The sequence below is a fragment of the Mustela erminea genome, chromosome 6 (genome assembly GCF_009829155.1).
Source record: "Mustela erminea isolate mMusErm1 chromosome 6, mMusErm1.Pri, whole genome shotgun sequence".
NCBI lineage: Eukaryota > Metazoa > Chordata > Mammalia > Carnivora > Mustelidae > Mustela > Mustela erminea.
In genome coordinates, this window is record NC_045619.1 from 9612020 (window position 1) to 9627299 (window position 15280).

At 39.7% G+C, this 15280-nt stretch overlaps 1 protein-coding gene across 1 annotated transcript in view; it reads left to right on the forward strand.

Annotated features, from left to right (window-relative positions):
- DMC1 (DNA meiotic recombinase 1) overlaps window positions 1-14809 on the forward strand; it is a 37480-nt gene extending 22671 nt beyond the window's left edge. Inside the window, exons 12-13 of the mRNA XM_032346274.1 lie at window positions 6925-7041; window positions 14204-14809. Coding sequence (XP_032202165.1) covers window positions 6925-7041; window positions 14204-14273 — 187 coding nt within the window. The 3' untranslated portion in view covers window positions 14274-14809. The remainder of the gene's footprint in view (window positions 1-6924; window positions 7042-14203) is intronic.
- The last annotated feature ends 471 nt before the right edge of the window (window positions 14810-15280 follow it).

Below are 15280 nucleotides of genomic sequence, written 5' to 3' on the forward strand. Positions count from 1 at the left end.
TATCCCCCTCCTAGGAAAATATCACCTACCCTACCATCACCATCATCTTGTACTACATGACCCCAACACCCCAGTTTGAAGCTGGGAGATCAGGCTGCTCTGGGTCTTACCCTCAGCAGTCTAATACACTATGTCCAGTTCAGCCAGATGCGGATAAATGGCAGTCTCTCTTGGCCCCTCTTTATTCCTAATATCCACGCCTCTCTCTTCCTCCTGCTTGTCATACTCTGCCATCTCCTGAGAAAAGGAAGAAAGAAGAGAAGAAAATATGAAAGAAGGGAAAATAAGAATAGGTTGAAGGAGGAATGTGGGTGGTTTTCTGAAGCTGTTTTTACTAGGTCAAAAATAGAAGTAAATTAAAGCCCTCTGAAAAGATGCGGAATGCTACATCTTCTCGTACTTTACCTCAAGCCCTGGTTGTAACTGTTAAAATACTCAGGAAGTTCAAAGAAACTTTAAGAAATTTTCTTATTCCACATGTCCCTGAAAGAGTGGCTGTTTTAACTGGATCATTTAATTAAATATCTCTTATGTGCCAAGATTAGTGCTAAGGGTAGAGCTAATGTACATAAATGACCTAGCACGGTTCCTGGCATGCAGTAGGTATCACTGAGTTATATTAAATATATCTTGAATGCTCATGACAGTCCTTAGTGGTAAGATATTTTTGATCCCATGTTACAGGGAAAGAAACTGAGGTTCATGAACATAAGTAACTGGCCCAATGAAAACATTGAGTCAGGATTGGGAAAGTAGATAATTATATTCACCGGGCTAATGCCTTCCTTAAACTATTTTATTTTATTCTTACATATACCCTACCAGTTAGGTACTTTTATTACCCCCCATTTGATATAAAGAAACAGACACTTAACAATGCTTAAGTAATTTTCCTGAGGTCTCATTGTTGGCTGGTAATCTGAAACCAGAACCTGGGTCTAACTCCAATGCTCGTACACAGTACATCAGAGCCATAGATGCCTGGAGAGAGGTTGGCAAGCTGTCATTTGAGAAACTTTGCAGGGATGTATCCATTACCCTGGTGAATTGACCAGAGTTCAACACCCTTAGCCTTATACGCAGAGATCTGATTTGGTCACCTACTGAGAACCAAGAATCTCTAAAGGGTAGATTCATATTAATCAAGCTCGGGAGACTCCATGATAGTTCAGAGGGCCAGTCTACTGACAATGAAAAATGTAACTGTATTTGAATTTCTTGTGACCAGTGCATTCTCTCCCTGTAGGCAGACCTTTATAGGAATTTAAGTTTTAATCTGAAGTTATTCACTAAATGTGGAAGCAAAAGAAAATAATTGGATGAGTTAAGAAGTGTGTCTGTCACATAGTACAGACTCAGTAAATCTTAGGTGTTATTATTTTTTTAAATACATTTTTTAAAAGATTTTATTTATTTATTTGACAGACAGAGATCACAAATAGGCAGAGAGGCAGGCAGAGAGAGAAGGAAGCAGGCTCCCTGCTGAGCAGAGAGCCCAATGCAGGGCTCTACCCCTAGGCTCCATCCTAGGACCCTGGGATCATGACCGGAGCTGAAGGCAGAGGCTTTAACCCACTGAGCCACTCGGGCGCCCCAGGTGTTATTATTATTACTAATACTCATCTGCCTCAGAGGAGAGAGAAACCATGAATCCCCTAAACGAACATGAAAAGTTCATGTACATACAAATGTGCATTTTTCTGGGAGAGAGTCTATATCTTTTATTAAATTATCCAAGTGTTAGTGACCTTTAAGAAACGTGAAGAACCATCAGTTCTACACGAAATTCTCCACAGAATCCTGACACCTTGATGGAGCAAGTAAAATTCGAGTTGGCGTGATATTCTCCCAGAGCTAAGGTTGTTACAATATGTGGCAATCAATTTTGGTTAAGTACAACCTCTGTTTGAGTCACTTTTTAAAAAAAGATTCTATTTATTTATTTGACAGAGAAAGAGATCACAAGTAGGCAGAGAGGTAGTCAGAGAGAGGGGAAGCAAGCACCCCACTGAGCAAAGAGCCCGATGTGATGCTGTGATACGGGGCTTGATCCCAGGATCCTGAGACCATGACCTGAGCCGAAGGTAGAGGCTTAACCCACTGAGGCACCCAAGCGCCCCTGTTTGAGTCACTTTTGAGGACATTTTTCTTCCCATGATATCTTTCCTATTTTTTTTTTTTAGTACTTTTGCACATTCTATAATTTATTTCCCCATTTAGTTATTTAAAATCTCCTCCCTTTGGAGATAACCTTTTTTTTTTTTTAGATAACATTCCTAACATTCAGGCTCTTCACCTGGAGTCATCAGTAACAAGCAGTAGTACATATTCTTTTTTGTGCATAAGGTATCACATTGGTCACAGCAAACAGTAATTTGCTAAGAAAAAATCATGGCTGTGCATCTAAAAGCTCCACATTCCTGCTCTTCTTTAGATGATCAGTAAATGGGGGGGGGGGATAGGATTACTTGAATTAGAGAGAAATTCTGTCTCCTTCTACATTTGCCTTTTGGTCAGAACACCCTTCAAAAGCTCCTTAAATTACATACCGTCTTTGGAGATGTGTATCCAGATCTGTATCCAAAAGAATGTAGACCAGGGACACCCAAGTTGTCCTCCCTTCTAGTCATTCAGCAATATTTATACAGTGCCTTTTATATTACACATACTTTTCTAGGAGTTACACAGCTGAATAAGGATTTGGACTATAGTAGGGGAATGGGAACTATAAATTATAAAAATCATAATGTGGAGGTGTCTGGCTGGTTCACTTGGTGGAGCATGTGACTTTTGATAGCAGAGTCGTGAGTTTAAGCCCCACATTGGGTGTGGAGCCTACTTAATTAAAGAAAAATTACAATGTAGTGTGCTTTCACAGAGGAATATACAGTGGTATGAGAGCACAGACGGGAAGGCTTCACTCTGTTTCAGAGGACCAGGCAGGGTTTCCAAGAAGGGCTGACACTGGATGGGTGAGTAGGAGCTAAATTAACAAACACAGTGGGAAAGGGGCTTTTGTTTACAGGGAATTGTTTGTGCAAAGGCATCAAGGTGTCAGAGGATTTATTGGAAGAAGGAAAAAGCAGAGTTTGAGAGGAAAGAAGGCAGGATGACTACAACTATAGAAAAGTATTTAAGCAGCAGATAGAAAGAAGGGGAAATTGAAGGAGCTTCTTTCTGAGAACACTCATTTCTTTTCTACAAAGAAGCAAGCTTTGTTGGGGTGCCTGGGTAGCTCAGTCTGTTAAGCATCTGCCTTTGGCTCAGGTCATGACTTCAGGGTCTTGGGACAGAGTCCCACATCGGGTCAGGCTCCCTTCTCCGTGGGGAGTCTGCTTCTCCCTCTGCCTGCCCTGCCCCTCTCTTGCAAAAATAAATAAAATCTTAAAAAAAGAAAATGGTGGAAAAAAAAAAAAGAAAGAAAGATAAAGGTGGGGGGCACCTGGGTAGCTCAGTCATTGGGCATCTGCCTTCAGCTCGGGTCGTGATCCCAGGGTCCTGGGATTGAGTCCCATGTCAGGCTCCCTGCGCAGCAGGAGGCCTGCTTCTCCCGCTTCCACTCCCCCTGCTTGTGTTCCTCTCTCGCTGTCTCTCTCTGTCAAATAAATAAAATCTTAAAAAAATAAAAAAAGCAAGTTTTGTCATCCAAGATAAAAGGACAAGAATGGAAAAGGGGGCTTAAGGAGACTCACCAAGCTCATACAGGAGAATTACAAAGAGTACTGAGAGACCATCTGTGAGAAGCAGTAACATAACTGTTGAAACTTCTCTTCACCATGTAGCATCTTGTCTCCTCTTGATAGAAATTTTTAATAGGTCTACCTTCTGTGGCAGCACCAATCTTTCTACAGTCCAATATTCTCCTTGATATTTTTGTAACTTCCATATCTTATCTTCAAAAATATTTTTGAGGGCGCCTGGGTGGCTCAGTGGGTTAAGCCGCTGCCTTCGGCTCAGGTCATGATCTTGGGGTCCTGGGATCGAGTCCCGCATCGGGCTCTCTGCTCAGCAGGGAGCCTGCTTCCCTCTCTCTCTCTCTGCCTGCCTCTCTGTCTACTTGTGATTTCTGTCTGTCAAATAAATAAATAAAATCTTTAAAAAAAAAAAATATTTTTGAGCATGCACTATGTAGCTGGTTGCTCCAATGTTAAATACAGTGTTGTCTGCCCTTAAGGAGCCTAGTGACAGGTAATAGAAGAGAGATTGAAGGGAAATATAAAAGGTGCATAATAGTAGCACTAAAGGCACAGTATGAAAAGTGCATTAAGGAAAGGTAAGTATAGTATTTGCAAATTCAGAGTCCTAGCCCTGTTTGATATCATCAGGACCCATCTGTATAGAACCATGGGATTCTTTTAAGACCTTGAATAGGATCACCTGGAAAATTTAGAGCCATTCCATTAAGAGTGACGTTAATCTGAAAGCATTACACAGACAACTCAAGTTTAGCTATTTCATCCAACTGAGATCACATTATTGTTGTTTTTTTTTTTAAGATTTTATTTATTTGACAGAGAGAGATCACAAGTAGGCAGAGGGGCAAGCAAAGAGGCGAGTGGAGGAAGCAGGCTCCCGTCTAGCAGAGAGCCTGATGCGGGACTCAATCCCAGGACCCTGAGATCATGACCCGAGCTGAAGGCAGAGGCTTAACCCACTGAGCTACCCAGGCAGCCCACATTATTGTTTTACTCCCCGTCAGCTGCCTGCAGAAAGCAAACTAGCCTTCTGACTTCTTTTTTTTTTTAACTTTTATTTATATTCCACTTAATTAACATTCTGTGTAATATTAGTTTCTGGTGTACAATTTAGTGATTCAACACATCCATGCATTGCCCAGTGCTCATCACAGGTGCCCTCCTTAATCCCCATCACCTATTTAAGCCATTCCCCACCTTTCCCCTATGGTAACCATCAGTTTGTTCTCTATAGTTAAGAGTCTGCTTCTTGGTTTGCCTCTCATTTTTCCTGCTATGATCATTTGTTTTGTTTCTTAAATTCCGCATGTGAGTGAAGTCATCCAGTGATTGTTTTTCTCTGACTGACTTATTTCACTCAGCATAATACTCTCTAGCTCCGTCCACATCATTGCAAATGGCGCTATTACATATTTCCCAATGGACACAAAAACACTAATTCGAAGGGATTCATGCACCCCGAGGTTTATAGCGCATTATCAACAATAGCCAAGTTATGGAAAGAGGGCAAATGTCCATCGACGGATGAATGGATAAAGACGTGGTATATAGCCTTCTAACTTCTTAACTGCTGTTCCTCTCAATGGCCTGGCTACTACTTTCTTGATGGTAGTTCACTCCAAAACCAACTTTCTGTGTCTATTTCAACATTGGACCTACTGAATTTTAACCAGTCCTATCCAGCCCCAGCCAAGAATCTTCTGGTCCTAACTCCTGAGCCATTTAAGCGAGCAGAAGTTTATAAGCAAATTCCTGCTGGTATCAGCTGACTTCTTCACCAGAGAACTTCTTATTCACCAAGAAGCTCTCATCCCCACCACCCTGCTACCTACTCAACCTCCTGCCAGTCAGCTACATCCTTAGTACACCATGCCTCATGCTTAGAGTAACCAGAATCCTGAGCAGGCTCATGAATCAAGCAGAATTTAAACTGACTTGTAACCATATTCTCCCAGAGCTGAAGTTATTAGGCTCTGTCACAGTTTATTTTGATCAAGTATAACCTGCTAGTCTATATTTAGTTCCCCTATTGATGATTTCAAAGCCTAGGTTTTCTTCTGCATCAACCGGGATGAGTATATGGGGATCTTTTCCTTTCATTCTTTTGATCTGGTATGTTACACTGATGATTTTCCTATGTTGATCCACTCTTGCATTTTTTAAATAAATCCTCCTTGGTCATGATGTATAATCCCTTTAATATGCTTCCAGATTTGGTTTGCTGGCATTTTGTTGATGATTTAAAGCACCTGGGCTTTTTTTTAAAGGGTTCACAATTAGGGCTATTAAGGACCCTTCACTTCTTGCCAAGTGAGTGTTAGTACCCTAGTATGTATATTTCTCAAGATGAGGGTCATAACTCATGCAATCATAATATATTTTTAAAATTCACACATAGTCAAAACTTATCTCTTCTGTATCCTCTTTTAGAAGAATAAACTTTGAGCATCAGTGATAAAGACATTTCCAAGATTATTCTCACTGCAAATTCATAACGAGTGCAGCATTGAAGCCTTCCAACATACAGTTAATGAACAAGAAGGAGGTTCTCAGTCTGCTCTCAGTTGCATCATGACCCCATAGGGATAATTGGGCATTTATTTTTTTTTTTTTTTTTTTTTTTAAGATTTTATTTATTTATTTGACAGAGATCACAAGCAGGCAGAGAGGCAGGCAGAGAGAGAGAGAAGGAAGCAGGCTCCCGGCTGAGCAGAGAGCCCGATGTGGGGCTCGATCCCAGGACCCTGAGATCATGACCTGAGCCGAAGGCAGCGGCTTAACCCACTGAGCCACCCAGGCGCCCCTAATTGGGCATTTCTTATTCATGAGACTAAAATTGTGTTTGGCATATAGTAGGCCATTAGTAAAGATTTCTGATAAATGAATGAACGAATAAATAAATTCGGTCTTGGTATTTTGTAAAGAAGAAAAATTGCTTACCCCCAAGAATTATCCTAAGACAGTGAATAACATAGTATTTGTGTTTTATCCTTTTAAAAAAGCAATCAAATTGTAACTTTACATCAGGAGCCTGAATGGGATGGCAAGGGGATATATGACAGCTCCAAACCATACCCCACTCCATAGTTAATGAATGAGCCCCTGCTTCCTTAGAACACACACCTACCCCATCTCCTGCTGTGATTTGGAGAAAAGTTGCCTTATAATTGCATATTTTACTGTATATAGTCCCTATGATGAAACCTGAAACAGTGTTTTATTATTTTAGTTTTCAGGCAGACCCCAAAAAACCCATCGGGGGACACATCCTGGCTCATGCTTCAACAACAAGAATAAGCTTGAGAAAAGGAAGAGGAGAACTGAGAATTGCAAAGATTTATGACAGGTAAATATTTTCTTATTTTTAATCAGATTCTTGGGCATATGGCATTAAATAGAATTGCCTCTCCTCAGAAGCTTTAATTTTTTTTAAAGATTTTATTTATTTATTTGTCAGAGAGAGAGAGATCACAAGTAGGCAGTGAGGCAGGCAGAGAGAGAGGGGGAAGCAACTCCCTGCTGAGGAGAGCCCAGTGCAGGTCTCAATCCCAAACCCAATCCCAGATCTGATCCCAGACCCTGAGATCATGACCTGAGCTAAAGTCAGAGGCTTAACCCACTGAGCCACCCATGAGCTCCTTGAGAGGCTTTAATTATACCACTGGCAGATCCTACATGTTTGAATTTCCTTCTCAAAAAGTATTTACTCTGGGTCACCTGGGTGGCTCAGTTGGTTAAGCAACTGCATTAGGCTTAGGTCATGATCCTGGAGTCATGGGATCGAGTCCCCTATCGGGCTCCCTGCTCAGCAGGTAGTCTGCTTCTCCCTTTGATCCTCTCCCCTCTCCTGTGCTCTCTCTCTCTCTCTGAGATAAATAAATAAAGCCTTAAAAAAAAAAAGTATTCACTCCATTGGGAAGTCCCTACTACAGGCTAGGTTCTAGGGATTAAGGGATTCTGTTGATGAATGGACTTGGTTCCTGACCTTCCAAAGCTTACGGTGAAGCTAGATAGCCAGAGAATGATTCCAAGTGAGGTTTGTTCAGTGCAGGGAAAGTACAGAGTATGACAGAGAAATATTCTTCTCCTTTCCTCTGCTGGATTTGTTTTTTGGGAGTTTTGTTTTGTTTTGTTTTATAGGTTTCAATTTAAACATCACTTCCACAGGGAACTTGTCCCTAACCCTCCGGTCTAAGCTACACTATATTGTAATTTATATTCTTTCATGATATTTTACTTATTTAATTAAGAATTATAAACAAGGGGGACCTGGGTGGCTCAGTGGGTTAAGCTGCTGCCTTTGGCTCAAGTCATGATCCCAGGGTCCTGAGATCAAGCCCCATATCGGGCTCTCTGCTCAGCAGGGAGCCTGCTTTCCTCTCTCTCTCTCTGCCTGCCTCTCTGCCTACTTGTGATCTCTGTCGGTCAAAAGAATAAATGCAATCTTTAAAAAAAAGTATTATAAACATGGGGCTCTTGGGTGGCTCAGTGGGCTAAGCAGCTGCTTTCGGCCTGGGTCATGATCCCAGGGTCCTGGAATCCAGCCCCACATTGGGCTCCAGCCCCACATGGGGCTCCCTGCTCAGTAGAGACCCTGCTTCTCCCTTTCCCTCTGCCCACTGCTCTGCCTACTTGTGTGCTCTATCTCTCTGTCAAGTAAATAAGTAAAATTTAAAAAAAAAAGAATTATAAACAAGAAATTTTTACAAGAGATGTACTATACACCAGCTGTTCTAGGTTCTGGGAATAGAGCAATGACTAAAAGAAAAAGACAAGGCCCTCATAGAGCTTATATTCCGCTGGCAATGATTTATATAATGCATGCCATCCATGCTAGACCCCAAATACCCAGAGTACAGGAACCCAATTCTCTTGCTCACTGCTGTATTCTCAGTACCTGATCCATGATAGATGTACAATATTTGTGATTGACTGATTAGCCAACCCTGATGAACAAGGCAAAGATTTGTGATAACTATACTACGGAGGAAAAATCAACCAAAAAGAAATTACATGAGCTCTTAATCTGGTATTTGCTCTGAATAGCAGTACTTATTATGGGCTGTCACTGAATAAATATTAAATAATCAGTTCTCTCATCTGACTGTTATTTAGACCATTTTGCTTTTTGTGACCTATCCCTGTAGGCTATAATATACAAATGCTGTATTTAATGGATTTCAGAAATCTCTAGAAATTTGCTATGAATATGCTTTGTTGAATTCAATAGGTAGTAAGATTGTTCCATCTTTTTACTATAATTTCTTGGTCTGTATCTTAGATTGCTGTGCTTAGAAGTTTCCTAGGAGTGCCTGTGTGGCTCAATTGGTTAAGCGTCTGACTCCTGGTTTCTGCTCAGGTCATGACTTCTGGGTGGGGAGATGGAGCTCGGGCTCAGCTTGGAGTCAGGCTTCCTGCTCAGCAGAGACTCTGCTTTCCCTGTCCCTCTCCCTCTGCCCCTCCCCTCAACTCATGCATACTCTCCCTCTGTCTCTCTGAAATAAATAAATAAATAAAATACTCTCCTAAACAGTTTTCACTCTGAATTGCATCAGCTGATTCCATGTAAATCTCCCTCACAGCAGGGACTGAGTCTGATTCACAAATGTCCCCAACACTAACATGGTACTTGGCACATAATAGGAACTCAGTAACTATTGGTCAAATTAACAAATGAACACCATCTACATGTGCAGTCATTCGCATATTTTATCAAATCCTCCATATTTGCAGGACCAAGTAACTCCTACAGTTCTTACAGTCTTGAGAGAATACGAGCATTCTGCAGACTCAATAAAGGATAATTAAAGGGATTGTAGGGGTTAGAAATTCAGATATCCAAAAATTTGAATTAAAACAGCAAAACTAGTCGGGGCAAAAAGTATCAAAATTTAGTTTGCTGTGCAGCATGTCCTCCCTTCTTTCTGGTTCCTTAAGATTTCCTGCAAAGAATTCTTGACTTCAGAGAAAACTTTTTAGTTGAGAAGATGATGGTGCTATTAGCTATGTTGCTATTAGCTAGATGATGATGCTATTAGCTATGATGGTGCATTAAGCTATTAGCTTAATGATAGCTAATACATATTGAGTGGCTGCTGCATACTAGGCCTTCCACCAAGTACTTTATTTATATACATATATATGTATATATTTAGAAAATATATAATTATATATATTTTATAATTTTATATAAAATTTATAATTTTCTATAATTTATATAAATTATATCTGTAATTATATGTAATATAATTATATATGTGTTTCATTGTTTATGACAACAACTCTAAGAGGTGGAGGTCATTATCCCTGTTTTTCACATGCGCAAACCAAGGGCTCAAGCAGCTAGGTAGCCACTGTCCCTTTACAGTCTATTTTAAACACAGAAGCCAGAGTGATCCCTTATAAAATTGAGTCAGATGATATCTGTCCTCTGCTTAAAAGCTCCAGTGGCTCCCCATCTTAACTCAGAATAAAAGCTCAAGTCTCTGTGATGGCTTACTTAGCACTACGTGCATGTCCCTGTCCTTGTCCCTGCTCTCCCTCCCTCACAGCACTGCGACCTCAGTGGCCGTATGATGTTCTATAAATGTGCCAGGCGCAGTTCTACCTTAGGGGCTTTGTACTTGCCTAGAATCATCTTTCCCCATGCAGCTTTCATTCTGGTTATCATTCTCCGCCCCTCCAATCTTTGATCAAATAGTACCTTCTCCACCACACCTGTCTAGATCTCCCTATTTAAAATCGCAACTCCTCCCAGTTTCCACACTTCTATTGTCCCTCACCCAGCTCTGTTTTTATCTTTCCCCATAACACTTACCATCTTCAAACAATTACATAATATATTATGTTCATTATTTATTATCTGATTCTTCTTCTCCCCAGATATAAGTTCCACAAGGACAGGGATCTTTGTCTGTTTTTCCACTTCTAGATTTCAAGTACCTACAACAAAGATTTAGCAGGTGCCCAATAGATACTTTATTAGTGAGCACATGAATGGCCTTGCCCAAATCACACAATCAATAAAAGATGGAACCAAGATTAGAATCTGTACTGCCTGAATCTAGGACCAACACTTTTAATCATTACACTATTTCTTAGTTTGTTAAAGATGCTCTATTTTGGACAGTCATAGCATCTGCTACAGCTACTCCTATGCCTTCAACTACTAACTTACGCAGATGTAAGGGAAAGACAGTTCTCATTCAAAGAAAACACAGAATTCTCGAGGAATAGAGCAGAAAAGGGCTATCAGAAGAATTCCCAGATATATAGGAGTGACTACAAAAACAGACTAAGCTCTTTCCCTAAAGTGTCACTATAGTTTATAGCTTCCATAAGTAAATATAGCTGGACCCCAGTATGCATTTTTCTCTCTTTAAAACTTTTTTTGGGGTGCCTAGGTGGCTCAGTGGGTTAAAGCCTCTGCCTTCAGCTCAGGTCATGATCCTGGTGTCCTGGGATCGAGCCCCACATCCGGTTCTCTGCTCAGCAGGGAGCCTGCTTCCTCCTCTCTCCCTGCCTGCCTCTCTGCCTACTTGTGATCTCTGTCAAATAAATAATAAATAAAATACTTTCTAAAAAACTTTAAAAAAAAGATTTTATTTATTTATTTGACAGAGAGAGAGAACACAAGCAGGGGGAGCAGGAGGCAGAGGCAGAGGGAGAAGCAGGGTCTCTGCTGAGCAGGGAGTCTATGCAGCGCTGCAGCGCTTAATCCCAGGACCCTGGGATCATGACCTGAGCCGAAAGCAGTCACTTAACTGAATGAGCCACCCAGGTGCCCTGCTCTCTTTAAAACTTTTGAATGAAGAAAAAAAAAAAACATTTATTTTATTCCATTTAGCATATTTGAGATTGGTGGACATTAAAAACAACTCAGGGCATCTGGCTAGCTCAGTGGGTTAAGTGGCTGCCTTTGGCTCGGGTCATGATCCCAGGGTCTTGGGATCAAGCCCCAAGTTGGGCTCCGTTCAGCAGAGACCCTGCTTCTCCCTCTCTCTCTGGGATCTGATTCTCCTCGGGCCTTCTTACCCAGCTCTAGTTTTAGTTTAGCAAGACCAGCCTTATTTATAGCCCATTTGCTATCCTCAGGGGAGGCCCCCCTACTATTTCCTAAGGGAAGTAACCTAATCCATAGTGTGCTCAGAATACAGTGCCTAATCTCCACCCCTCTAACAAAACAAAACAAACAAAACCAAAAAACAAAAGCCAGCTTTAAGAGGCAGTAAAGTCTGGTGGTTAAGAACATGAGCTTTGGGACCCTTGGGTTGTCAGTTGGTCAAGTGTTTGCTGTTTGCCTTTGGCTCAGGCCAGGGTCCCAGGGTTCTGGGATCAAGTCCCACATCAGGCTCCTTGCTCAGCTGTAAGCCTGCTTCTCTGTCTGCCTGTCCCTCCCGCTGTTTATGCTCTCTCTCTCTCTCTCTGACAAAATAAATAAATAAAATCTTAAAAGAAGAAGAAGAAGAAGAAGAACATTGAGCTTTGGAGTCAAATAATTTAGTCTCCAAACTGGCACCTTCCTTTACCAGCAACTGTGACTTTGGGAAAATTACTTCTCTCTGAACCATGATTTTTCTCATCTATAAAATGGGGATAATAATGCATACCCAAGAGTTCTCATAAAGTTAATATAAAATCATAAAGAAGACCAACATGTAGTAAATTAGTAAATACTTAATAAATGAAAGCTATTAATGTTACTAAACAGTCACCATAACCTGAATGTAATAATAACATAAAGTAGCAGTAGGCTCTTTCTCTCAGGATTAGTGATTTTCAAATTTTTATTTCTTGTTTAGTTTACTTGAGTTTTAGATATTTGTTTCCAACTGCTTACAGAACTCCTCTGCAGGACTATCACACAGGTACTTCAAACACAACATACCTAAACCTAACTTCTTATCCTTTTTTCTTTTCTTTTGTTTTGTTTTGTTTTTAGATTTTATTTATTTCTTTGAAAGAGAGAGAGAGAGCACACAAGCATGGGGGTTGCAGAGGGAGAGGGAAAAGCAGGTAGATGCTCAACCGACTGAGCCACACAAATGCCCCATTCTTCTTTCTTACCTATTAAACGAGTATCTAGTTCTCTGCTTTTGTTCAGACTATTCCCTCTGCCTTGAACACCCCCATTTCTGCCTCAAAAAGCCTCTATGAGGCTTTATATTATCAACCTTACTGGTATAATCAACCTTTCTTTAGAGTTCTGTAACATATATATTGACTTTATGAAATTTATCTTACTTTGCACATTTGTCATACGTCATACATAGTTCACCTGTTAGACTTCTTGATAGTAGGGACTCTGTCCCATTTTTGTGAAATCTGTAGGATCTAGTACCTTCTAATGTATGATTTTCAGAAGTTGAAAAATGACTTTCTTGCAAATAAATACAAAATAAAAGTGTGTCAAAACATTAATTCAACTCCGGTGATGGAGAATCTTATTCAAAGGATAATTTGATAGAGATTTGTGTAGTCAATCAGAGGAATGCAGAAATAAATTTGCAAATAGATGAAAAACTGGTTAATATCTTACAAGGCAATCAATTGTAACATTTGAAGTTGTTTTCTTTACTGGAGGGAAATCAGTTGCTTCTCTACACAGTGAAATTCATTTCCGGTGCTATAGACTGGAATCATCTGCAACACCCACAGACAGGAATTGCCCGCATTGCTGTCAGTTTTCCACAAATTAACCTCTATTCCTACGGTGTTGTAGAAAAAAGTAAAAGGTAAAATCTAGTAGATCATATAATCACATACAAATATAAAATGTCAAATATTTTATTTAATTCATTAATTAATGCAGGAACTAATAAGACTTTTATAACCAGATCAAAGAAAAAATCAAATTAACACACATACGGAGCCAAATAAGGAATGCTAAGTGAATTAGAAATTGACCAAAAACAGATCAATATCCATAGGACAAGAATCAATTGCATTCCTTCTTGTACAATTCATATTTCTATGGACAAGAATAATTTGTATCATTCATGGTTACCTACAACTTGCAGAGTTGTCAAGTAGCTCAAAGACAACAAAAGGCAGAGTCCTTACAAAATAGGGGAACCTGGAAGGATGTGCTAGGCAACCTATTTTCCATTGAAAGTACGTGGCAACCTTTTAGTTCACTTCAAAGTCTTTCACAATTTTGCCCTGCATTGGTCTAGTCACAGAAATGTGCGCCCCCCTTTTGACCCAGGCCCTGCCACACTGTGCCTCAGAGTATACCAAAAGAAAACCCAGTTATTCCTTCTGCCTATTTCCAGATTTGGGGTCATTTCTCTTGACATTCAGAACCTTAAAAATGGAAGCTGTTCAATAAGTGTTTGTGAGGCTTGGTAATACTTGTAGGTAAATTCTGTAGTCCACATTTAGCTGTAGCAACTCTGAAATGTCTCTGGAGACTCAGACTGATAGAGGGGTGTGATGCCTGTGACATGAATATGGTATTTATAGAAATAGAGCTTTTTATAAACTTCTGTTCCCTTGTATTCTGTTAGCCCTGAGATGCCTGAAAATGAAGCCACCTTCGCAATAACTGCTGGAGGAATTGGGGATGCCAAGGAGTAGGTGGCAAATTGATGCAAATTGCTTCTTAGTGCTTATTAGGAGCTGAAGAAATGGAAAAGCAGTCTGAAATTTCAGAACTTGAAGTAAGAGTTTGTTTTTTTTCACATGCTATTAGAGGAAAGTCAACAAAAGAAATTGAAATCTTATATTTATCCTAAAAGTCCCTGATGTATAATCCCTATACATTGTATGTCAATTCAGGAATATATGTGTACATATATAGATGTATATGTGTATATATGAATAAAGCTATAGAAAACTAGTTGGGAAGGGGGTACCCGAACCCATCACTTTAGCTGTCCAAAGTCAGCCACTAAACAGATAGAAAATCTACAAGCTCAGACACGCCCCATTCTCCCACCATTTTCCCTTGAACACTTACAGAAGTGGAGACACTTCCAAAGGAGGGAGCCAGTTAAGGAAGGAATGTTTACAGAACACACAAAAAAGCTTTTTTTAAATTTACAACATCAAACTGTACCTTCACCTCTATAGCAATGGAAAAGAAGTATTAAATTAAATTAAGTTTTAATCCATTTGACTTTTTGATGAGTTAAAATTACTTTGAAAAAGAATATTTCTGATACAGACATATTTTATGGGGGATAAAAGAGGAAGCTAACTAGGAACTTTATAGTTTGGGGTAATCAGTATAGCATGAGTTTTATATTTTAAGCTCAGGGTAGAGAATTCAAAATATTTTGTTAAAAATACTAAGGTTAATTTACATGTAAAATTTCTGAACACTAAATTCAGAAATGTGTAAAAGAATATTGTTTTTTTTTTCTGTTAAACAAAAATAAAATCTGGTTTTCAGAATGAATGTATGATAAAAGTATTTGAAAATTAAAATATGAATAGTATTTATAATGACAATCTTTATAGATTTCAAAAAGATTTCATCTCTTATGTTGCATCACCTTGTATGAAACTGCAAGTATTGAAAGTACCATTTATTACAAAAAGTATTTGATTATCCATTCTCATTCACTCAGCAATGCTTGGAA